Genomic DNA, 25740 nt, shown 5'->3' with positions numbered 1-25740 from the left:
GAATATCATGTGAGTTGCTATGCATGTCCGTCTTGTCTGAAGTAATGGAGATTTACCACTCATTTAATGGTTAGAGCATGCATAATGTTAGAGAAGAACATTGGGCCGCAAACTAAAGCCATGAATCATGGTGGAAGTTTCAGTTTTGGACATATATCCTCAATCTCATATGAGAATATTAATTGTTGCTACATGCTTATGCATTAAAGAGGAGTCCATTATTTGTTGTCTATGTTGTCCCGGTATGGATGTCTAGGTTGAGAATAATCAAAAGCGAGAAATCCAAATGCGAGCTTTCTCCTTAGACCTTTGTACATGCGGCATAGAGGTACCCCTTTGTGACACTTGGTTAAAACATGTGTATTGCGATGATAATCCCGGTAATCCAAGCTAATTAGGACAAGGTGCGGGCACTATTAGTATACTATGCATGAGGCTTGCAACTTGTAAGATATAATTTACATGATACATATGCTTTATTACTACCGTTGACAAAATTGTTTCTTGTTGTCAAAACCAAAGCTCTAGCACAAATATAGCAATCAATGCTTCCCTCTGCGAAGGGCCTTTCTTTTACTTTTATGTTGAGTCAGTTCACCTATCTCTCTCCACCTCAAGAAGCAAACACTTGTGTGAACTGTGCATTGATTCCTACATACTTGCATATTGCACTTGTTATACTACTTTACATCGACAATATCCATGAGATATACATGTTATAAGTTGAAAGCAACCGCTGAAACTCAATCTTCCTTTGTGTTGCTTCAATACCTTTAATTTGATTTATTGCTTTATGAGTTAACTCTTATGCAAGACTTATTGATGCTTGTCTTGAAAGTACTATTCATGAAAAGTCTTTGCTTTATGATTCAGTTGTTTACTCATGTCATTACCATTGTTTTGATCGCTGCATTCATTACATATGCTTACAATAGTATGATCAAGGTTATGATGGCATGTCACTCCAGAAATTATCTTTGTTATCGTTTACCTGCTCGGAACGAGCAGGAACTAAGCTTGGGGATGCTGATACGTCTCCGACGTATCGATAATTTCTTATGTTCCATGCCACATTATTGATGATATCTACATGTTTTATGCATAATTTATGTCATATTTATGCATTTTCCGGCACTAACCTATTAACGAGATGCCGAAGAGCCAGTTGTTGTTTTCTGCTGTTTTTGGTTTCAGAAATCCTAGTAAGGAAATATTCTCGGAATTGGACGAAATCAACGCCCAGGGGCCTATTTTTACACGAAGCTTCCAGAAGACCGGAGGACTTACGAAGTGGGGTCATGAGGCGCCGCCACAACAGGGCGGCGCGGCCCAGGTGCTGGCCGCGCGGCCCTGGCGTGTGGGTCCCTCGTGTGGCCCCCTGACCTGCCCTTCCGCCTATATATTGTCTTCGTCGCGAACCCCCAGTACCGAGAGCCACGATCCGGAAAACCTTACTGAGACGCCGCCGCCGCCAATCCCATCTCGGGGGATTTAGGAGATCGCCTCCGGCACCCTGCCGGAGAGGGGAATCATCTCCCGGAGGACTCTTCACCGCCATGGTCGCCTCCGGAGTGATGAGTGAGTAGTTCACCCCTGGACTATGGGTCCATAGTAGTAGCTAGATGGTCATCTTCTCCTTATGTGCTTCATTGTCGGATCTTGTGAGCTGCCTAACATGATCAAGATCATCTATACGTAATGCTATATGTTGTGTTTGTCGGGATCCGATGGATAGAGAATATTATGTTATGTTGATTATCAATCTATTACCTATGTGTTGTTTATGATCTTGCATGCTCTCCGTTATTAGTAGAGGCTACGGCCAAGTTTTTACTCTTAACTCCAAGAGGGAGTATTTATGCTCGATAGTGGGTTCATGCCTCCATTAAATGCAGGACGAGTGACGGAAAGTTCTAAGGTTGTGGATGTGCTTGTTGCCACTAGGGATAAAACATTGATGCTATGTCCGAGGATGTAGTTATTGATTACATTACGCACCATACTTAATGCAATTGTCCGTTGTTTGCAACTTAATACTGGAAGGGGTTCGGATGATAACCTCGAAGGTGGACTTTTTAGGCATAGATGCATGCTTGGATAGCGGTCTATGTACTTTGTCGTAATGCCCAAGTAAATCTCACTATACTCATCATATCATGTATGTGCATGGTCATGCCCTCTCTATTTGTCAATTGCCCGACTGTAATTTGTTCACCCAACATGCTATTTATCTTATGGGAGAGACACCTCTAGTGAACTGTGGACCCCGGTCCATTCTTTTACATTGAATACAATCTACTGCAATACTTGTTCTACTTGTTTTCTGCAAACAATCATCATCCACACTATACATCTAATCCTTTGTTACAGCAAGCCGGTGAGATTGACAACCTCCACTTGTTTCGTTGGGGCAAAGTACTTTGGTTGTGTTGTGCAGGTTCCACGTTGGCGCCGGAATCCCTGGTGTTGCGTCGCACTACATCCCGCCGCCATCAACCTTCAACGTGCTTCTTGACTCCTACTGGTTCGATTAAACCTTGGTTTCTTTCTGAGGGAAAACTTGCTACTGTGCGCATCATACCTTCCTCTTGGGGTTCCCAACGGACGTGTTAACTACGCGCAATCAAGCTCTTTTTCTGGCGCCGTTGCCGGGGATCTGAAGAAAAGTTACTCCACAAAGATTTCTAACTCCCACGCCAACTAAACGCCAGCACACCACTGGAGATGCCCTTACGCCAATTGAGCTAGAGCTCGACACTGAAGCAACTCAGAGTATCTCCACCAGCTGCCCCTAAATTGTCGGCGGCAGGAGCGCCAGCGCTGCTGTATTGGGGCGCCAGTAGAGCATCCTCTATTTGGGAATGCTGCTCCCGCACTGGCACTCTTCATACGCTAGCCCCTATAGAATTTTAATCTTACAATATAAATTTTAAAACGATATTCATATGAAATTCGAACGAAATTTATACAAAAATAACTCGAATTTAGACGAAAAAACTAATAAAAATCTAGCGGCGCCGTGAGTCGAAGGCGCTGAAGTCCACGTTGTTACCGGTCGTCACCGTCGTCGCTGGATGGCCCGAAGGACCAGTCGGCGGCCTTCTCCGTCTTTGGTGCCGGCAGCTCGGAAGGCCCGGCGAGGTCGACGAAGTTGGCACCGTGGACCCTGGCGGACCACACCATCGCCTTCCACGGGTCCATCGCGATATGCCGGTAGTCCTCGTCGACGGAGCGGCCGACGATGAAGTTCTGGCCGGGGAACTCCTCCGGGTCGTCGGTACCACGGAGGGCTGCCCGCGCCTCCGCCTCCATCTCCCACCATTGCTTCTTCTTTGCAGTGACCCTGCATACCACTGCATGTTGTAGTATGCTGGCCGTGGATATAACATAAGCGAAGTACCAATTCGAAAATATCACATCCCTCAGAGTGGTACAACAGAAACATAGCTAGTCCAAACTTACTCACTTAATATTATTACAAGCCAAATATGTACATCATAAGGGACCTCCTCTTGGGTCCGTAGAGGATAACTCGGGAGTTCCAGTTGGGCTCTACAAAGTCTACGAACTATCGGTAGAACTAGGCTTAGGACAATTACTACTCAAGCAGCTTATTCTATATTGTTTGGTGCTGCCCGACTAATACTACAGTAACCTACTAGCTTATGCCTCCTCCTCAGTCTCGTTGGCTCCGTATTCGATCAGGTAGTCCACTCCTTTGAGCCTCCCGAGAGATCTGTATCCTCGTAGTAGACATCCTCCGTGTAGTCGGCTTCCTCGGGGCAATCTAAGCATGGGATTTAAAGAGGGATGAGTACGAGCGTACTCAACAAGTTCATTATAGGAAAGAGGTGTTTTATGCACTAGTGATACGTCTCAAACGTATCTATAATTTCTTATGTTCCATGCTACTTTTATGATGATACTCACATGTTTTATACACATTATATGTCATTATTATGCATTTTCCGGAACTAACCTATTGACGAGATGCCGAAGAGCCAGTTGCTGTTTTCTGCTGTTTTCTGCTGTTTTTGGTTCCAGGAAGGCTGTTCGGGCAATATTCTCGGAATTCGACGAAACGAAAGCCAAATATCTTAATTCGTCGAGACGGACCAGAACACCGAAGGGGGGGGGGGCGAAGAGGAGGCCCAGGGGCCCTAGACAATAGGGCCGTGCGGGCTCCACCCTGGCCGCGCCGGCCTATGGGGAGGGAGCTCTGGCGCCCTTCCGACTCCGCCTCTTCGCCTATTTAACTCCTCGTGACCTAAAAACCCGACACCAATTGACGAAACTCCAGAAAGACTCCAGGGGCGCCGCCACCATCGCGAAACTCCAATTCGGGGGACAGAAGTCTCTGTTTCGGCACCCTGCCGGAACAAGGAATTGCCCCCGGAGTCATCTCCACCGCCATCTTCACCGCCATCGCTGTCTCCATGATGAGGAGGGAGTAATTCACCCCCGGGGCTGAGGGCTCTGTTGTAGCTATGTGGTTCATCTCTCTCTTTGTGATCTAGTTGAATATCATCTATGTGCTACTCTAGTGATGTTATTAAAGTAGCCTATTCCTCCTCCATGATGTAATGGTGACAGTGTGTGCATCGTGTAGTACTTGGCGTAGTTTATGATTGTGATCTCTTGTAGATTATGAAGTTAACTATTACTATGATGGTATTGATGCAATTTATTCCCCCTTTTCATAGTCTGTCGGTGACGGTGTGCATGCTATGTTAGTTCTCGGTGTGATTGCGTTGGTCTATCATGCACTCTAAGGTTATTTAAATATGAATATCGAATGTTGTGGAGCTTGTTAACTCCGGCATTGAGGTGCTCTTGTAGCCCTACACAATTAGTGGTGTTCATCATCCAACAAGAGAGTGTAGAGTGGTTTTATTATGTGATCAATGTTGAGAGTGTCCACTAGTGAAAGTAGGATCACTAGGCCTTGTTTCCAAACATCGAATCTCCGTTTGTTTACTGTTCCGTTGCATGTTTACTCGCTGCCATAATTTATTCAGATTGCTATTGCCACTCATATTCATCCATATCATTTGCATCTCACTATCTCTTCGTCGAACTAGTGCACCTATACATCTGACAAGTGTATTAGGTGTGTTGGGGACACAAGAGACTTCTTGTATCGTGATTGCGGGGTTGCTTGAGAGGGATATCTTTGTCCTCTTCCTCCCCGAGTTCGATAAACCTTGGGTGATCCACTTAAGGGAAACTTGCTCGCTGTTCTACAAACCTCTACTCTTGGAGGCCCAACACTTTCTACAAGAATAGAAGCACCCGTAGACATCAAGCACTTTTCACGGCGCCGTTGCCGGGGAGGAAAGGTAAAAGGCACTCATACTCCGGTCCCAGGTAAAGTACTTTTCTGGCGCCGTTGTGTGTGTGCTCGAAGCTATTTCCTTTAGATCCTGCAATTGCATCTTTTTGTTTCTTGTTTTTATTTTTCACTAGCTAGGTATAATGGAAAACAACAATGAGCTTTTTAATCTATTTCCTGAGTTAAGATATGAATTGTTTGATGCGAAATTAAAAAACCTATGGAACCTTATCTGCATGATAGTAACAATGTTATTAGTATGAATGCAATTACTGCTAATGCTATGGAAAAGTCTAAGCTTGGGGAAGCTAGTTTATATAAAAACAATCTTTTTTGCTCCTCAGCTTTGGAAGAAATATTTTGCTCTGATAATGCTTTATCTCCCATATGCGATAACTCTAATGATTCTTCTGATATTTTAAATCCACCTGATGAAAGTATTCCGTATAAAATACCTATGAAAATTCTTGAACGTGTTATGGATAATCGCTATGAAGGGGATGGAACTGTCCATCCTGGAGATCATTTACTGTTTTTGCATGAATTATGCGGGTTATTCAAGTGTGCAGGTATCTCTATGGATGAAGTGAAGAAGAAACTATTCTCTATGTCGCTGTCTGGTAAAGCGTTGCATTGGTACAAACTGCTGAAGGATGGGCATTCTCTTGATTGGAAGGATATTGTGCCTCTATTTTACTCTAAATTCTATCCTCCAAGTGAAATTCACAAAGACCGGAACCGCATATATAATTTCTGGCCTCATGATGGAGAGAGTATTGCCCAAGCACGGGGGAGATTGAAGTCTTTAATGCTCAAATGCCCCAATCATGAGCTTCCTGGTAATATCATCATTGATAATTTCTATGCAAGACTTTCTTTTCAAGATAAAACTTTGATGGATACTACTTGTTATGGATCATTTACACGCAATGGAGAAGAGTTTAAAAGGGACCTTCTTGATCGGATTCAGGAGAATACTGAAGGATGGGAGAACAACAAAGGTAAAGAGTCAGGTATAAATTATGATTATGAGTGCATTGAAACTTTTATGGATACTGATAAAATTCGAAATATGAGTTCTATTTATGGTCTTGACTCTCAAGTTGTTGCAAATCTTTATAAAGCTTTTGCCTCTCATTTTGAATTGCCTAGGAAGAATTTTGATAAGTATCATGAACCTTTCAAAGACGCTTGCAAGAAGGATGAAATTGTTATTAATGATTGCAATAAGCATGCCCAAACTTCTGAAAATACTATTTCTTATAAGCATGTTAATTTTTGTGGAATGCATAGACCTTGTGGAATTAATCAAATCGAAGATGAATATTGTATCCATCATGGGAATGAAAAAACTAGAAAGTGGTTTAGGGCTCTAGATGATCTTGGTAAAAAAGTTTGTGCCCTCTATCCTTTTATTGGTGAACTTTGCCATAGAGTGGGTCATTTTAATTTTCAATGCTCCTCCAATGATAATTCGAACCCCATGAGTGCTGCAAATTTGTATTGTGGTGATGAAATTACTCCTAATCAGCACGACGAATTTACTTTATTTTTGTGGTGTGAAGAGTTATCAAGAAAAATCTCTTTGTTACATATGAGTGATCTTGATATTGATGATGTCCTGCGTGGGTGTTTTTCTTATTGCATTGATAATTGCCATACAAATACTTACATACAAAATATTTTAAAAGATGACACTTTGCCAAAATATGATAGGACCTCTGTGAGTTTTGAACTTATTAATGAAAAGGAGGAATCCTCCCAAGTTTCTTCTATTGTTTCTGGAAACAGATCAGGTTATGTGGAGGAGCCCCTCATCAAGCCTCTCCCCGCTAAAGAAGGGAATGAGGAGAAAGAAGAAGAAGAAGAAGGGAACGAAGAAGAAGAAGGGGAATAAAGAGAAAGAGGTAACGGCATATCCCCGCATGTATGAGATAACGATAGGTAACCGTAAGTATGTTGCTCCTAATGATTATTATGATAATGAATCTGAGTACAATGATCTTCCTATGTCCTTTACCTACATTAGTGATCATGATTTGAAAGAGCACACTACTTTTGATATTGGAAATCTCTGGGAAACTAATTCTGAAAATGATGATGTTAATAATTGCCATAGTATCAGTACTATCCATGCTTCCTCCCATAATGATATAGAAAGCTCTAAGCCTGGGGATGAGGTGTTTGAAAATCCTTTTGCTACTGATCATTATATGTTTGATACATCTCCTTCTAGTAACAACGATGGTATGATCACAGATGAACATACTGTGAAAGATAACTATTCTATTTCTTATGATGACACTATGCCTCCAATCTTTGATGATTATTATAAAGAATGCTATGATATAGGTTACAACTATCCTTATGAAACTTGTCATAGTTATGATTGGATTGCTAAAAACAATTCCTTTAGTATGCAACTTGTTTACCATGTTCAAATTCTTGATAATAATCTTGCTCCAATTACTATTAATGAGAAGAACTCTTCTTATGCTAAAATTAATGATACCTTTATGCATATGAACCATGATAAGAATGTTTTAAGTGATGGTTATATTGTGGATTTCATCAATGATGCTACTGGAAGTTATTATGAGAGAGGGAAACATGGTAATATGCATCTTAATAATATTAAGTTTCCCCTCTCCATGTTGAGAATCTTGAAGTTACTCGTGTTTTATCTTCCTATGCTTGTCACTTTGTTCTTCATGAATTCATTTGTGTACAAGATTCCTATGCATAGGAAGTGGGTTAGACTTAAATGTGTTTTGAACTAGCTTTTTGATGCTCTCTTTTGCTTCAACTCTTATGTCTTGCGAGTGCATCATTAAAATTGCTGAGCCCATCTTAATGGCTATAAAGAAAGCACTTCTTGGGACATAACTCATGTGTTTATTTTGCTACTGTTTTGTTGTGTCTTGGAAGTTGTTACTACTGTAGAAACCTCTCCTTATCTTTATTTTATTGCATTGTTGTGCCAAGTAAAGTCTTTGATAGTAAGGTTCATACTAGATTTGGATTACTGCGCAGAAACAGATTTCTTGCTGTCACGAATTTGGGTATGATTCTCTGTAGGTAAATCAGAAAATTCTGCCAATTTACGTGCATGATCCTCAGATATTTACGCAACTTTCATTCAACTTGAGCATTTTCATCTGAGCAAGTATGGTGCCTCTTTAAAATTCGTCTTTACGAACTGTTCTGTTTTGACAGATTCTGCCTTTTATTTCGCATTGCCTCTTTCGCTGTGTTGGATGGATTTCTTTGTTCCATTACCTTCCAGTAGTTTTGAGCAATGTCCAGAAGTGTTAAGAATGATTGTGTCACCACTGGATATGAGAATTTTTGATTATGCACTAACCCTCTAATGAGTTTGTTTCGAGTTTGGTGTGGAGGAAGTTTTCAAGGGTCAAGAGAGGAGGATGGTATACTATGATCAAGAAGAGTGAAAAGGCTAAGCTTGGGGATGCCCCCGTGGTTCATCCCTGCATATTTCAAGAAGACTCAAGCATCTAAGCTTGGGGATGCCCAAGGCATCCCCTTCTTCATCGACAACTTATCAGGTTTCTTCTCTTGAAACTATATTTTTATTCGGTCACATCTTATGTACTTTACTTGGAGCGTCTGTGTGCTTTTATTTTTGTTTTTTTATTTTCATTCTCTGAATAAATGCTTGTGTGGGAGAGAGACACGCTCCGCTGGTTCATATGAACACATGTGTTCTTAGCTCATAATGTTCATGGCGAAGGTTGAAACCGCTTCGTTAATTGTTATTTGGTTGGAAACGGAAAATGCCGCATGTAGTAAATGGTATAATGTCTTGAATAATGTGATACTTGGAAATTGTTGTGCTCATATAGATCATGTTTAAGCTCTTGCATCATGTACCTTGTACTCATTAATGAATAACTACATAGAGCTTGTTAAAATTTGGTTTGCATGATTAGTTTCTCTAGAGTCTAGATATTTTCTGGTTGAGGTGTTTGAACAACAAGGAGACAATATAAAGTCTTATAATTGTTACAATATGTTCATATGTGAGCTTTGCTGCACCTTTTATACTTGAGTTTGCTTCAAACAACCTTGCTAGCTTAGCCTTGTATTGAGAGGAATTCTTCTCGTGCAACCAAATCCTTGAGCCAATAACCATGCCATTTGTGTCCACCATACCTACCTACTACATGGTATTTCTCTGCCATTCCAAAGTAAATTACTTGAGTGCTACCTTTAAAACTTCATTCCTTGTCTTTGCAATATATATCTCATGGGAAAAATAGCTTAAAAACTATTGTGGTGAAGAATATGTAGCTATGTATCTTATTTCTTATAAGTTGCTTGTTGAGCGGTAACCATGTTTCTGGGGACGCCATCAACTATTACACCTTTGTTGAATATCATGTGAGTTGCTATGCATGTTCGTCTTGTCTCGAAGTAAGGGCGATTTTCATGATCAAATGGTTTGAGTATGCATATTGTTAGAGAAGAACATTGGGCCGCTAACTAAAGCCATGAATCATGGTGGAAGTTTCAGTTTGGACAATTAATCCTCAATCTCCTATGAGAATATTAACTGTTGTTGAATGCTTATGCATTAAAGAGGAGTCCATTATCTGTTGTCTATGTTGTCCCGGTATGGATGTCTAAGTTGAGAATAATCAAAAGCGAGAAATCCAATGCGAACATTCTCCTTAGACCTTTGTACAAGCGGCATAGAGGTACCCCTTTGTGACACTTGGTTGAAACATATGCTATGCAATGATAATCCATGTTAATCCAAGCTAATTAGGACAAGGTGCGAACACTATTGGTATACTATGCATGAGGCTAGCAACTTATACGATATCTTATATGTAACACATATGCTTTATTACTACCATTGACAAAATTGTTTCTTATTTTCAAAATGAAAAGCTCTAGCACAAATATAGTAATCAATGCTTCCCTCTGCGAAGGGCTTATCTTTTACTTTATTGTTGAGTCAGTTTGCCTATTCTTTCTAACCCAGAAGCAAACACTTGTATTAATTGTGTGCATTGATTCTTACATGTTTACTTATTGCACTTGTTATATTGCTTTGTGTTGACATTTATCCATGAGATATATATGTTGAAGTTGAAAGCAACCGTTGAAACTTATATCTTCCTTTGTGTTGCTTCAATGCCTTTACTTTGAATTTATTGCTTTATTAGTAACTCTTATGCAAGTCTTATTGATGCTTGTCTTGAAAGTATTATTCATGAAAAGTCTTTGCTATATGATTCATTTGTTTACTCATTATCTTCATCATTGCTTCGAATCGCTGCATTCATCTCATGTGCTTTACAGTTGTATTGATCAAGATTATGATAGCATGTCACTTAAGAAATTATCTTTGTTATCGTTTACCTACTCGAGGGCGAGTAGGAACTAAGCTTGGGGATGCTTGATACGTCTCAAATGTATCTATAATTTCTTATGTTCCATGCTAATTTTATGATGATACTCACATGTTTTATACACATTGTATGTCATTATTATGCGTTTTCCGGAACTAACCTATTGACGAGATGCCGAAGAGCCAGTTGCTGTTTTCTGCTGTTTTTCATTCCAGGAAGGCTATTCGGGCAATATTCTCGGAATTCGACGAAACGAAAGCCAAATATCTTAATTCGTCGAGACGGACCAGAACACCGAAGGGGAGCCGGAGAGGAGGCCCAGGGGCCCCAGACAATAGGGTCGCGCGGGCTCCACCCTGGCCGCACCGGCCTATGGGGAGGGAGCCCTGGCGCCCTTCCGACTCCGCCTCTTCGCCTATTTAACTCCTCGTGACCTAAAAACCCGACACCAATTGACGAAAATCCAGAAATACTCCGTGGACGCCGCCACCATCGCGAAACTCCAATCCGGGGGACGAAGTCTCTGTTCCGGCACTCCGCCGGAACGGGGAATTGCCCCGGAGTCATCTCCACCGCCATCTCCACCGCCATCTTCACCGCCATCGCTGTCTCCATGATGAGGAGGAGTAATTCACCCCCGGGCTGAGGGCTCTGCTGTAGCTATGTGGTTCATCTCTCTCTTTGTGATCTAGTTGAATATCATCTATGTGCTACTCTAGTGATGTTATTAAAGTAGACTATTCCTCCTCCATGATGTAATGGTGACAGTGTGTGCATCGTGTAGTACTTGGCGTAGTTTATGATTGTGATCTCTTGTAGATTATGAAGTTAACTATTACTATGATGGTATTGATGCAATTTATTCCCCCTTTCATAGTCTGTCGGTGACGGTGTGCATGCTATGTTAGTTCTCGGTGTGATTGCGTTGGTCTATCATGCAATCTAAGGTTATTTAAATATGAATATCGAATGTTGTGGAGCTTGTTAACTCCGGCATTGAGGTGCTCTTGTAGCCCTACACAATTAGTGGTGTTCATCATCCAACAAGAGAGTGTAGAGTGGTTTTATTATGTGATCAATGTTTAGAGTGTCCACTAGTGAAAGTAGGATCCCTAGGCCTTGTTTTCAAACATCGAATCTCCGTTTGTTTACTGTTCCGTTGCATGTTTACTCGCTGCCATAATTTATTCAGATTGCTATTGCCACTCATATTCATCCATATCATTTGCATCTCACTATCTCTTCGCCGAACTAGCGCACCTATACATCTGACAAGTGTATTAGGTGTGTTGGGGACACAAGAGACTTCTTGTATCATGATTGCAGGGTTGCTTGAGGGGGATATCTTTGTCCTCTTCCTCCCTGAGTTCGATAAACCTTGGGTGATCCACTTAAGGGAAACTTGTTGCTGTTCTACAAACCTCTGCTCTTGGAGGCCCAACACTGTCTACAAGAATAGAAGCACCCGTAGACATCAACTAGGTACGGCCATGAACTAGAAAGTCTAAGAAAATGCAGGTTTTTGTAAACATTTCTTCAAAGGGTTACTTTTATTCTGGAGAGTTATGTCCGCCAGCTTTCACCGAGTGCCTAGAACTTCATGGAGTTCCTTTCCAGCAGCGTTCGCAGTTCTAAACCCGGAACAGGGAGTGACAAAACACAATTTGATACACTCTGCAGAGGTGTGTTACTTTACCCATAAGAGAACTTATCCTTGTTACCAGCCGAGTCTAGTTCTCGTCCACACTTCCTTGGTGTGAGGCCAGGTATAAGTCATAGCCAATCACTAGGCCTTCCCGCGACCCCGCATACCCACCCTTTTGTAAGTCTGTCCTGTCCTTTATCTATAGGTAGACCGACCCAGGAAATATGTCCTCCCCTATACCATAATGGTAGACCGTTCCGGACATTTACCATGCCCTGCCCTTTACACTATAGATAGACCGACCCAGACAACCCTTACAATCCCTCATAGGTACATCCCGCAGTAGAAGCAATGGGTTTCTTCCCCGGGGCTTCCTCCCTTCTTAAGCATGTACATGCTGGCCACCTGCAGTTGTACCCGTTGGTATGCGAGAGGGAAAAGAACAGCTGACTACTCCGTCCCACTACAGATCTGATGGTAAACACATGTATTACGACACAAGAATCAGTGAACGACATTTGTTGTTAACCCTATGTGAATATAAACCCATTGCAATGGAACCTCCACCGAACTCATACCATGGTTCCATTGCTCACCACATAGTCATATTCAAATTTATGAAAGTATTTTTTTCATGCAAGAGTGATAAGTATAGTACTTTACTGTAGGATAACGTTGCATAGAAAACAAAAAATTTCCTACCGCGAACACGCAATCCAAGCCAAGATGCAATCTAGAAGACGGTAGCAACGAGGGGATATCGAGTCTCACCCTTGAAGAGATTCCAAAGCCTACAAGATGAGGCTCTTGTTGCTGCGGTAGACGTTCACTTGCCGCTTGCAAAAGCGCGTAGAAGATCTTGATCACGATCGCTTCGGCGCCACGAACGGGCAGCACCTCCGTACTCGGTCACACGTTCGGTTGTTGATGAAGACGACGTCCACCTCCCCGTTCCAGCGGGCAGCGGAAGTAGTAGCTCCTCTTGAATCCGGCAGCACGACGGCGTGGTGTCGGTGTCGATGGAGATCTCCGGCGGAGCTTCGCTAAGCATATGCGGGAGAAGTAGTGGAGGAGGGGTGCTAGGGTTTGGGGAGAGGGGTGCCTTGGGCGCCGGCCACAAAGGGGGGCAGCCAAGGTTGGAGGCTAGAGTGGCCGGCCACCCTCCCCTTGTCCCCCATTATATAGGTGGAAGCCCCAAGAGTTGTAGTCCAAGTCTTCGAATAAGACCCCAACAACAAAACCTCCCAAAAGTGGGAAACCTACTCAAGGGGGAAGTCCTACTCAAGGTGGGACTCCCACCTTTCCTTGAGGTGGGGCTGGCCGGCCACCAAGGTGGAGTCCACCTTGGACTCCTCCCCTTTAGGGTTTGGCCGGCCATGCTAGTGGAGTCCCTCCGGGACTCCACCTTCCATAGTGCCATTTTTCCGGACTTTTCTAGAACCTTCTAGAACCTGCCATAAATGCACCGGATCATTTCCAAACTTGGAATATGACTTCCTATATATATGAATCTTATTCTCCGGACCATTCCGGAACTCCTCGTGATGTCCGGGATCTCATCCGAGACTCCGAACAAATATTCGAACTCCATTCCATAGTCAAGATCTACCATTTCAACATCCAACTTTAAGTGTGTCACCCTACGGTTCGTGAACTATGCGGACATGGTTGAGTACTCACTCCGACCAATAACCAATAGAGGGATCTGGAGATCCATAATGGCTCCCACATATTCAACGATTACTTCAGTGATCGAATGAACCATTCACATACGATACCAATTCCCTTTGTCACGCGATATTTTACTTGTCCGAGGTTTGATCATCGGTATCACTCTATACCTTGTTCAACCTCGTCTCCTGACAAGTACTCTTTACTCGTACCGTGGTATGTGGTCTCTTATGAACTTATTCATATGCTTGCAAGACATTAGACGACATTCCACCGAGAGGGCCCGGAGGATATCTATCCGTTATCGGGATGGACAAATCCCACTCGTTGATCCATATGCCTCAACTCATACTTTCCGGATACTTAATCCCACCTTTATAACCACCCATTTACGCGAGTGGCGTTTGATGTAATCAAAGTACCTTTCCGGTATAAGTGATTTATATGATCTCATGGTCATAAGGACTAGGTAACTATGTATCGAAAGCTTATAGCAAATAACTTAATGACAAGATCTTATGCTACGCTTAATTGGGTGTGTCCATTACATCATTCATACAATGATATAACCTTGTTATTAATAACATCCAATGTTCATGATTATGAAACTAATCATCCATTAATCAACAAGCTAGTTAAGAGGCATACTAGGGACTCTTTGTTTGTCTACATATCACACATGTACTAATGTTTCGGTTAATACGGTTATAGCATGATATATAAACATTTATCATAAACACAAAGATATAAATAATAACCACTTTATTATTGCCTCTAGGGCATATCTCCTTCGATCTCCCACTTGCACTAGAGTCAATAATCTAGTTTACATTTGTAAAGATATAACACCTTGGCCTTCCGGTGCTTTATCATGTATTGCTCACGGGAGAGGTTTTAGTCAACGGATCTGACACGCTCAGAAACGTATGTATTTTGTAATTCATTTGCGTCTCAACGCATCACTCATTTCCAAATGAGTCGGCATTAAATATGTTTGATCTTCCGGTGGAACCTTAATTCCGCTATCCGAAATATGTCACTAATATTGTCACACACAATATAGCTTCAAAGTTCGACTCTGTCGGAACTTCACCAAGTTCTCAAAGAACCTCTTGACTTAACATCCTTTGTCATTGTCAAAATAATGACATACTCGCCTTCTTTTGTAGAATCCGTCACAATATTTAGAACTCTTCTAAATCTAGCATAGACAACTTCTAGCTCATTGTGCTACCTTTTAAACAACACTTAGTCTAATTTGAGATTGAAATTATATTTTATATGTGACAAAACCAATATCGGTGTAACACCTTACAGCGATTTGTTTGTCATTTCTTCATACAAAAAAATATATATATCCTTAGTTCTTCTAAAGTACTCAAGGGTATTTTTACTGTCGTCCAATGATCATCATATGAATCATTCTGGTATATGCTCATAACACTTTATAGCACATGATATCTGATTGTGTACATATTATTCGTGATCTATAATCACTCATGTGTTTTTACTCATTGAGTGTCAGATACACACATGACAAGAACATTTTCTTAATATTTCTATATTGAACTACTTCAATATCCATCATATGTACTTTGACTTAAACTTATTTATGTGTTTCAATCTATCTTCATAGATCTTGACACTAAATTTGTTTCAGTCCATATCCTTTCATTGAAGTTAATTCTCAATGAAACCTTTTTAATCAAGTATATAATTACATCATTTATAACCAACTATATGTCATCTACATAAAGTATTATAAATATGTCTCAGCGCTCCCACTTAATTTCTTGCAAATGCAAGCCTCTTCATCGTCTCTGATGAAATCAAAAACTCTTTGACTATTTCATCTGGTGAAGATTCCAACTCCGCGATACTCACTTCATCCAATTGAAGTTTGTATACCTATCTAGTATTCCATGGATCAGCAAAATTCTTGGTTGTATCTTGTATACACCTTTAGTACACACTTCTGATAAGTAATGTATTTTGCCATCTTACTAACATATCTCATAAAAGAAATATGTAGTGATTACTAGAATAATCCACATAGACTATAAGCATTGCTACGGAAGATCTAATCTTATCATAGTCAACTCTTTGAACTTTGTCGTAAACAACTTTTCGACAAGTCAAGCTTCTTCAAGGATACCCTGGGTCCTTTGGGATTTGTTTCTCTGGCCTCTCCCTATTTTTGCGAGCATCACATGGTCTAGGACCAAGTGATGATGCATTAAGGCAGCTCTACCCTATGGCTTGTGTGTGTTGTGAATATGTTGTGTAATATGAGCAAAACCATGTGCTTGCCCATGAATCTTTGGTATACCTCACTCCACCTCCTAGATGTTTGTTGATGTAGAGGTTTTGCTTCTGTGGTTGCTTGGCTGGTGATGTGCTTGTCCTTGTCCTCCTTGTTTGTGAACTGCTGTGAGCTGCTTCACCCTTTCTTTCTCAACAGTTGCTTGTTCTTGGTGGAATAAGCACATGATACTCTCTACTGTTCTACTGTTCTTGCTGTTCTACTTCTCCTGGTGCTTGTGTCGATGAACTTTAGGGTTTTGGAGATGTAAAGCTTTTATACCATCTTGTGGTGAGCTCCTTGGTCGACAGCAAGTGTTGTTAACTTGGTGACTAGCCTAAATGGATGTGTGGTGTTGGACATGCACCAAGCCTTGTGAGCTGTGTTCTTGGGCTGGTTGGGACTTGTTCCCTGGATGTGGATCAGCTCGGCTGATCAAGGCTTATATATGGCTTGATTTATTTCTAACGTACCAAGTGGCTTTGCCACTTGGTGCAATGTAATTCTGTGGTTTTTCTTGATGTGCAGGTTTGGAAGATTTCAAGACCATCAAGATGATCTTCATGATCAAGAAGATGAACAGTAGTTAGGGTTTTAGTTTTAGATACTTGTAATTTTCTTTTATTCATCTCTTTCATTATTATTTGATTTATTGTAATATATAAGGAATATTGTAATTGACAATGTATCATGTGTGTTGATTAATAAAGCTCAAGTTTTCTCTATGTTGAGCTTTATATTATATATGTATTTATCTTTTATTTTTATTTTTATATATTATGATTTGAATTATATATTATTTAATTCAATTTGAATTGTTTGAGTTTGAATTTTAATTCAAACTCATTTCCTTTTCATGCTTCAATTCCAAACAAGTTGATGAACAATTAATATGCAAAACCTAAATGCAAAGAGATCATGTCAAAGTTTATCCCACTCACGAAACCCTAAACGCTAGATGGTGTCGAGAGAGAAACTTGATCCCCTTTTGATGTAATATGCAATAAAACGTGAAATTTCCCATATTTTATGATGAGATGCACATCCCTTTCCTAAATCTACCCCGCAATTGTCTGGAATCCTGGGATATTACAGTCTTTCCCCCTTAATGAAAACTTCGTCCCGAAGTTGGGGTTAATATACCTGAATAGCTCTGTGTATGCTTTTATCAGGTCTTCCTCTTTTTCCCAGGTAGCTTCCCTCTCGGGATGGTGTTTCCACTATACTTTGTAATGCTTTATTGCTCTGTTCCGAAGTTGCTTCCAATTCTCTTCCAAAATCTTGGCTGGTCTTTCCACATAAGTTAAATCTGATTGAAGATCCAATTCTTCATGTGACACATGTTCAGCTGGTGCTTTCAGACATTGTCGAAGCTGTGAAACATGGAATATATTGTGTACTAAGGCCAACCTCTCGGGTAATTCCAATTCAAACGCTAATCCTCGGTTCTGGCTTAGAATCTTGAAAGGTCCAATGTATCTCGGATTTAACTTTCCTTTGACTCCAAAGCGTTGTAGATCTTTCATTGGGATAACTTTTAAATAAACCATATCTCCAACCTTTGGTTCCAGCTCGCTGGCGCGGGAAACCCGGGCGCCGTACTTTCTAGTATATCTGTGTTTTGATGCTGGAATTAATCATTGTTTTTGTTTGTATAATGCAGGCCACCCGTGGATCGTGAGCGGCGGAGGATCCCGAGCCATGGAGCAGCCAACCTGAGATTCAGAGCAGTTGCGAACTTGACGTCGCGGATCTTGGACTGCCCGCCCGTAGAGAAGAAGAGATATCAGTGGCGAGACACACAGGCCGGCCGGCCGGCCGGCTGAAGCTGTTCATACGGTTTTTGTACAATAGGACACCGCGCAGATACAGCTGCAGTATCGTGCTACGGCGGTAGATCGAGTGATCGTAGTAGAGGAAGAGCAGGAGCAGCTGCTCTTGGTGTCCTGTGCTGTGCTGTGTTTAATTAACCCCTGGTTTAGGCTCTGCTCCAGCTTTATGTAGAGAGCGCCTTCTCCTTTTCTTTCTGTTGTGTGTTGCTGCAAGAATCGTGAAGATGATGCAGGAGGTCGTATGTATATATTCGAACCTATGTACGTCTTGTACAAACGGTGTTGGAATAAGATGAGCTAGCCTAGCTTATGCTTTGCTTCCCTTCTAATTAATCCGAGCTTCTCATGTGACTTTCGGCCGGCCCGCGCCGTACGGGTGATAGCTTTATGGTAAACACTCGCACTCACCACTCGCGAGGTCGCAAAGTTGCGCAAATTCTTCTTCAGTCATCCTATGCAAAGACAGCGAGCCTTCTCCTCTACGAGGCTGCTCAAGCTCTAGGGTAGACTCAGGCAATCGCCAGCAGCCTGACGCAAATGGACGCGCGATCGTTTATAACGAAAAATGCGTCAATATTCAGATTCAGTAAATGCGTCAACATTCAGATTCAGTGTTTCGAAGCAAACAGACGAGCAGTGATCGTTTGTGACCGCGCGGTCGAAAAATGTATTTGCACTTAGACCCAGCGATCTGAGTATAGCGCCGATACATAAACGGACCCCAAATATGGGCCACGTTTGCGTCTGCACGGTCGTGCGTCACGTCCAAAATTGTATCCGGATCCGCGGGGCTGATAGTAGTGACACAGGTAAGCAAAAAGTTTAAAGAACCATATTTACGGAGATGATTAGTCGAGTTAACCTAAACCCGTACCAACTCGGCGTTGCACGGCCTACTATGGCCGAGTTATTCGGAGTCACGCGTTCTACTACTGGCCATTGGCGTGACCTGAGGGGTTGGCGCCGTCGTTGGAGCGCATCCGGTAGGCGACTGCTTGGACCGGGCGCGTCGGCGGCTCTTTCCGGAGGCTTCCTCCTCCCGCCGGCGGCGTTCGATGTCGTTGTTATCACCAGAATTTGACCGGATCAGAGGTGGGCCGTGATTGGAGATAGGCTTGAAGAATATACATGGAAGAAATACATGAATCGGCCTTCTATACCAAATTTGGGCTAGTTTGCCCGTGTATCTGTAACATAGTAGATCGTATCTTAATTAAGAAGTTAGAGTTTTACCCGTGCACGGTTAGGTGCACGCCTGAATTAGAAAGTCCCCCGGACTATAAATATGTATCTAGGGTTTATGAAATAAACAACAACCAACGTTCACCACAAACCAATCTCGGCGCATCGCCAACTCCCCCGTCTCGAGGGTTTCTTCCGGGTAAGCACCATGCTGCCTAGATCGCATCTTGCGATCTAGGCAGCACACGTTTATTCGTCATCCATGCGTTGCTCGTACTGAAGCCTTTTTGATGGCGAGAAACGTAGTTATCATAGGTGTTTTAGGGTTAGCATTGTTCTTCGTATCATATGCTATCGTCGTGCAACCCTTAGGCATCTAGCCGCCCTTACGCCTGTCACGGGTGTAAGGGCGACACCCCGCTTGATCATTGTTTAGTAGATCCGATCCGTTATGATTGCTCCTTGTTCTTCAAGGATTAGTTTAATATCTGCATTGTTAGGCCTTACAAAGGGTTGGAGGATCCAACGGCGTGTAGGGTGTCGTTTGCTAGACCTAGACAGGACGTTCCGAGGATCAACCTCGTGTTGGTTTTTAGGCCCTGTCTAGGATCGGCTTACGATCACCGTGCGCGGTCGCGAGGCCCAATCACGAGTAGGACGTTCCGATTGTGCGGTGAAAACCCCAAATCGTAGTAGGTCGCTTCAGCTTTATCTTGATCAAGCAGGACCACCATCTGATCGTACACCTCGTACGCATCATGGGTGGATCGGCTCTTTGAGCCGATTCACGGATAACTCCGAGAGCCGATCGAGGCTCGTATTTAACGTTTACGTGTATGCCATGCAGGAAACTAAGCGAGGCATCATCCAACACCTCCTGACCAGGTATAGGTCAGGTGGCACGCCCTTGCATCAGCATCGGACGTGTGTGCAGAAGGCTTTGCGGGCCGTCGCTCGGAGGGACCAGGGCCAGCCGCAGTCCTGGGAGATTCCCGGCTCTACGGTGTTGCCCGTCGCTGCCCGGCGGTGGGTTTCTGACCGCAACACATTCTGGCACGCCCGGTGGGACCATCTTCGACATCCACCGCATCGCCATCTACATCTGAGATGGCGGAAGGCACTCCGGTCAAGTACGAGGATGTGACTGACGAGCTCAAGAAGAAGCATGGCGAGATCAAGGCAGTCCTCGAAGCCGACCTCATCGGCTCTTTTCACAGAACCCGCTCACATGGCATCAGGTGGAAAGGGTTCTCACCTGATGGCGCGCTCGATGGAGTGGACCTGTCCACCCCGTCGGAAGAACGCACCAGGTCGCTGCGTCAGGAGATCAACTTCATGGTGGCTCATTCGCTGCACCGCCACTCTGAGAGCCTGGTGAACACTTTGGAGCGTGTCGCTCTGCGCGTGATCCAGGAAATCATGAGCCATCGGTATTCTCCATCGGGACCAGCTCTGGGGACTTACCAAGGAGAGATGCCACTCCAGTCCCGTCCGCCGCTGCCGTTCGCGTTGGCAGCACCAGAAGTGCCGATTTCACCGGCATCCGCCTTTAACATGGTGGAGCGCACTTACCCTGGAGGGTGCCAGCCGAGATTCTCGTTCGACATCAACATGATAGGGCTCGGGCACCACCCTGGTAAGGACAGAGACGAGGGCAGCTGCTCTCACAGCGAAGACCGGGAGGAAGCTGTTCCACGCGATCGGCCCCGACACCTCCAAAAAATCCTGGTTACAATCAAGATGAAGGCCGATTCCAGCGTTCGGCCCGCATCACCCGTACCACACGCTCTCCCTGTATTTGATGTCGACCTCGCAGGGGACGGAAAGCTAGGATATGGGTTTACATCGGCTGACGAACTAGAGGAAGTCGACATCGGTCCTGGGGATAAGCCGCGACCAACCTTTATCAGCAAGAAGTTAGATCCACATCTTAGGGGTCGGATGATAGCTCGCTAAAAGAATACCCAGATTGCTTTGCATGGGATTACACGGAGATGCCGGGTTGGACAGGAGCATCATTGAACATCGGCTTCCCCTTAAGAAAGGGTTTCGGCCGTTCCAACAACGAGCACGTCAGATGAAGGCCGAAATCCTGGAAGAGGTCAAGAAAGAGATCGAGAAGATGTTGGCCGCTGGGTTCATCGAGGCCATGCGGGTATGCTGAATGGATCTCCGATATCGTTCCTGTAGAAAAGAAAGACGGCCGGTGGCGTGTGGCCATCGATTTCCGAGATCTTAACGAGCCACTCCAAAAGATGAGTATCCGATGCCCGTGGCGAAACATTGATCAATGCAGCTGCTGGCCACAAGGTGTTAAGCTTCATGGATGGCAACGCCGGCCATAACCAGATCTTCATGGCTCCGGAAGATATACACAAGACCGCATTCAGAGTGCCAGGGGCAGTAGGCTTGTTTGAATATGTGGTCATGACCTTTGGGTTGAAGAATGCTGGTGCAACGTATCAAAGAGCCATGAATTATATATTTCACGATCTCGGGGGGCAGCTCACCTTGAAGGCGCAGGAAGTAAACTGAAGAAGCTCGGGGGGCAGCTCACCTTGAAGGCTCTCTGCTCTGGGAAGCCGATTCCTGATAAAATCGGCTGGCTCCGCGTTATGACCTGAGGCCAATGGCGGCACATTTGGCTGATTTACTACCTTTCTCGCCTGGACTGAGACTCGGGGGGCAGCAGGCCTGGTGGATGTTCTGTTCGGGAGCCGATTGGAGTTCCATCGGCTGACCCTGTATCGCGGCCTTCTCCAAAAACGCTGAGCTGTTTGCAGAGGAAGACTGCTAAGGCTACGGAGGAATGAAATTGAACTAATTGAAAGACAAATCGGGAGAACAATTTTCATTAGTTCAAAGGAGCAGCTTTACAAGGAAGAGCCGATGGCTCTCAAAAGAGGGATCTCGGTGCCTAGTGCACTGCTACTACTAGTCCTGCTCTACTAGTCGTCGCTGTCCTCATCATCGCCGTCGTCTATGTCGTCGGCGCTGCTCCCAGGAAGCTCCTCGTCGCTGCTGCCCCAGCCTTTGGTCGGGGCTTCGTCTTCCTCGTCATCATTATCGTCCTCGCTGTCCGCCCAAGAGCGGAAGCGCTTCGTCGGCGGATATCCAGCAGAGGAGGAGGAATCATCTCCCTCCTCCTCCTCTTCTCCTTCCTCGTCGTCATCGTCGTCCTCGCTGTCCGCCCACATGCGGGAGCGCTTCTTCGACGGGAGCCTGGCGGAGGGGGAGGCCTTGGTCTTCTTTTCTTCTCCTTCTTTCTTCTCCTTGTCAGAGGAGATGGGGTTCGCCCCGGAGTGGAGGTCAACCTCTTTCTTGTTCTTCGGCGACGATTGGAGGGGGAGGCCCGAGGCGAGAGGAGGAAGAGGAAGACATGGCTACGGAAGAGGAGGGTTTTTGGGGCGCGGTGGATAGAACAGAGCAAAGGGTTGAAGCGAGCGAACCGTTCGGCACGGATAAATAAAGGGGAAGTATTGGGGATTTAATGCCGTGACGGTTCTCGAGGACGTGGTGCCGAAATTATCAATTCGTGCGAGAGAACCCAGGAGGCGAAGCGAAATGATGGAAGATTCTGCAACATTATGCTCTGCTACGACATGACCCGACGAAAGAAAGGCGTAATGATTTTGGAAATGTCATTTCCAAAACCAGGGGGCATGTGTTATCACCAGAATTTGACCGAGTCAGAGGTGGGCCGCGATAAAGATGGACGTGAAGAATCTATATAGAAGAAATATGTGAATCGGCCTTTATGCGCGAAGTTTGGGCTAGTTAGCCCGTGTATCTGTAACATATTAGGATACGTGTCGATTAGGAGATAGAGTTTGGCCCGTGCACGGTTTAGTGCACGCCCACATTAGAAAGTCCCCTGGACTATAAATATGTACCTAGGGTTTATGGAATAAACAACAACCAACGTTCACCACAAACAAATCTCGGCGCATCGCCAACTCCTTCGTCTCGAGGGTTTCTACCGGTAAGCACCATGCTGCCTAGATCGCATCTTGCGATCTAGGCAGCAGAAGCCTATCCCCGTTGTTCATGCGTTGCTCGTGCTGAAGCCTTTTTGATGGCGAGCAACGTAGTTATCTTAGACATGTTAGGGTTAGCATTGTTCTTCGTATAATATGCTATCGTAGTGCAACCCTTGCATGTCTAGCCGCCCTTACGCCTATCTTAGGTGTAGGGGCGGCACCCCGCTTGATCAGTATTTAGTAGATTCGATCCGTTACGGTTGCTCCTTGATTCTTCAAGGATTAGTTTAACATCTGCAATAGTTAGGCCTTACAAAGGGTTGGAGGATCCAGCGGCGTGTAGGGTGTAGTTCGCTAGCCCTAGACGAGACGTTCCGAGGATCAACCTCGTGTTGGTTTTTAGGCCCTGTCTAGGATCGGCTTACGATCACCGTACGCGAGCGCGAGGCCCAATCGTGAGTAGGATGATCCGATTATGCGGTGAAAACCCTAAATCGTCGTAGATCAGATTAGCTTTATCTTGATCAAGCAGGACCACCATATATTCGGACACCTTGTACGAATCATGGGTGGATCGGCTCTTTGAGCCGATTCACGAGATAACCCGAGAGCCGATCGAGGCTCGTATTTAACGTTTACGTGTGTGCCTTGCAGGAAACTAAGCGAGGCATCATCCACACCTTCCCGACCAGGTATAGGTCGGTGGCACGCCCTGCGACAGCGATCGGGCGCGTGACCAGAAGGCTTTGCGGGCCGCCGCTCAGAGGGACTGGGGCCAGCCGCAGCCCTAGTTGTTCCCGGCTCTCCTGTGTTGCCAGTCGTTGCCCGACGGTGGGTTTCTGACGCCAACACATTCTGGCACGCCCGGTGGGACAATCTTCTACATCCACCGCATCGCCATCTACATCTGAGATGGCGGAAAGCACTCCGGTCAAGTACGAGGATCTGCCTGATGAGCTCAAGAAGAAGCATGACGAGATCAAGACAGTCCTCGAAGCCGAACTCATCGGCTCTTTCCACAGAACCCGCTCCCATGGCGTCAGGTGGAAGGGGTTCTCACCTGAAGGCGCACTCGATGGAGTGGATCTATCCGCTCCGTCAGAGGAACGCACCAGGTCGCTGCGTCAGGAGATCAACTACATGGTTGCTCATTCGCTGCACCGCCACTCTGAAAGCCTGGTGAACACCTTGGAGCGTGTCGCTCTGCGCGTGGTCCAGGAAATCATGAGCCACCGGTATTCTCCGTCGGGGCCAGCTCTGGGGACTTTCACGGGGGAGATGCCACTCCAGCCCCATCCACCGCTGCCGCTCGCATGGGCAGCACCAGGAGTGCCGAACTCATCGGCATACGTCGTCTACAAAATTGGTGGTGATCCTAGTGACTACCAATTCCTGCCCGAGGCGCCTAAGGAGATCCCGCACGGATACGCGTGCGCATACATACCGGACGGCAGCACTCGGGCACTCTCGAACCGAGGCTGCGACAGCGAGGGCCTCTGGGACAGCAGGAGGAACGTCAGGAGCAGATCTTGAAAAGCAAACATGGTTAGCTAAGTACGCCACTCCGACGAACCTCCAGAGCTTAGCTCCTGCAGTTGGCTCAGAACTCGAAAAGCAAGCATGGCTGGCCAAGTATGCCACCCCTGCGAATCTTCAGGGTCCATCGCGTTCGGCCATCACCGCGGATGAGATTTGTACGATCCTAAAAGACCAATTCGGCATGATGCCGAAAAGGAGGACAATCGGCTATACCAAGCCGTACCCCAACGAGTACGAATTGATTCCGCTACCTCACAAATATCGGCTCCCTGACTTTACAAAGTTTAGTGGATCGGATGGTTCCAGCTCCATCGAGCATGTGAGCCGATATTTGGCACAGCTGGGCACTATCTCAGCATCGGACGAGTTGCGTGTGAGGTTCTTCGCACGATCCCTCACAGGATCGGCTTTCGGGTGGTACGCATCGCTGCCACCGAACTCAATCCGGACTTGGAAGCAGTTGGAAGAGCAGTTCCACCTACAGTACCACTCAGAAGCTTCCGAGGCTTGCATTGCCGATCTTGCACAAGTACGACAGAAGCGCGGGGAAACAGTGGCAGAATACATCCAGCGCTTCAGGACCATTAGGAACCGATGCTTTTCGGTTCACGTAAGTGAAAAAGAAGCAATCGAGTTGGCGGTGGTGGGTCTCTCATCATCGATTAAGGACGTGGCCTCCCAAGCAGACTACCCTTCGTTGGCGCACATGGTGCAGAAGCTGTCAGCATATGAACAGCGCCACCCAGATGTTTACCAGGACAAATTCAAGCGTGCGGTGGCCCTGGTTGAGGCAGACGAAGACGAAGGTGCTATGGGAGATCAGGAGATAGTAGTGGCTGAATGGACTCGGACGACAAACCCCGTGTCCTGTAAATGGGT

At 44.8% G+C, this 25740-nt stretch overlaps 1 protein-coding gene across 1 annotated transcript in view; it reads left to right on the top strand.

Annotated features, from left to right (window-relative positions):
- Nucleotides 1-18047, top strand: part of LOC124690287 (phosphoenolpyruvate carboxylase kinase 1-like) — a 37316-nt gene extending 19269 nt beyond the window's left edge. The window contains exon 2 of the mRNA XM_047223689.1: nt 17992-18047. Within this exon, the coding sequence (XP_047079645.1) occupies nt 17992-18047 (56 nt within the window). The remainder of the gene's footprint in view (nt 1-17991) is intronic.
- Nucleotides 18048-25740: the final 7693 nt, after the last annotated feature.

The sequence above is a fragment of the Lolium rigidum genome, chromosome 2, assembly GCF_022539505.1.
Source record: "Lolium rigidum isolate FL_2022 chromosome 2, APGP_CSIRO_Lrig_0.1, whole genome shotgun sequence".
NCBI lineage: Eukaryota > Viridiplantae > Streptophyta > Magnoliopsida > Poales > Poaceae > Lolium > Lolium rigidum.
This window is presented reverse-complemented; position numbering and strand designations above follow the sequence as displayed.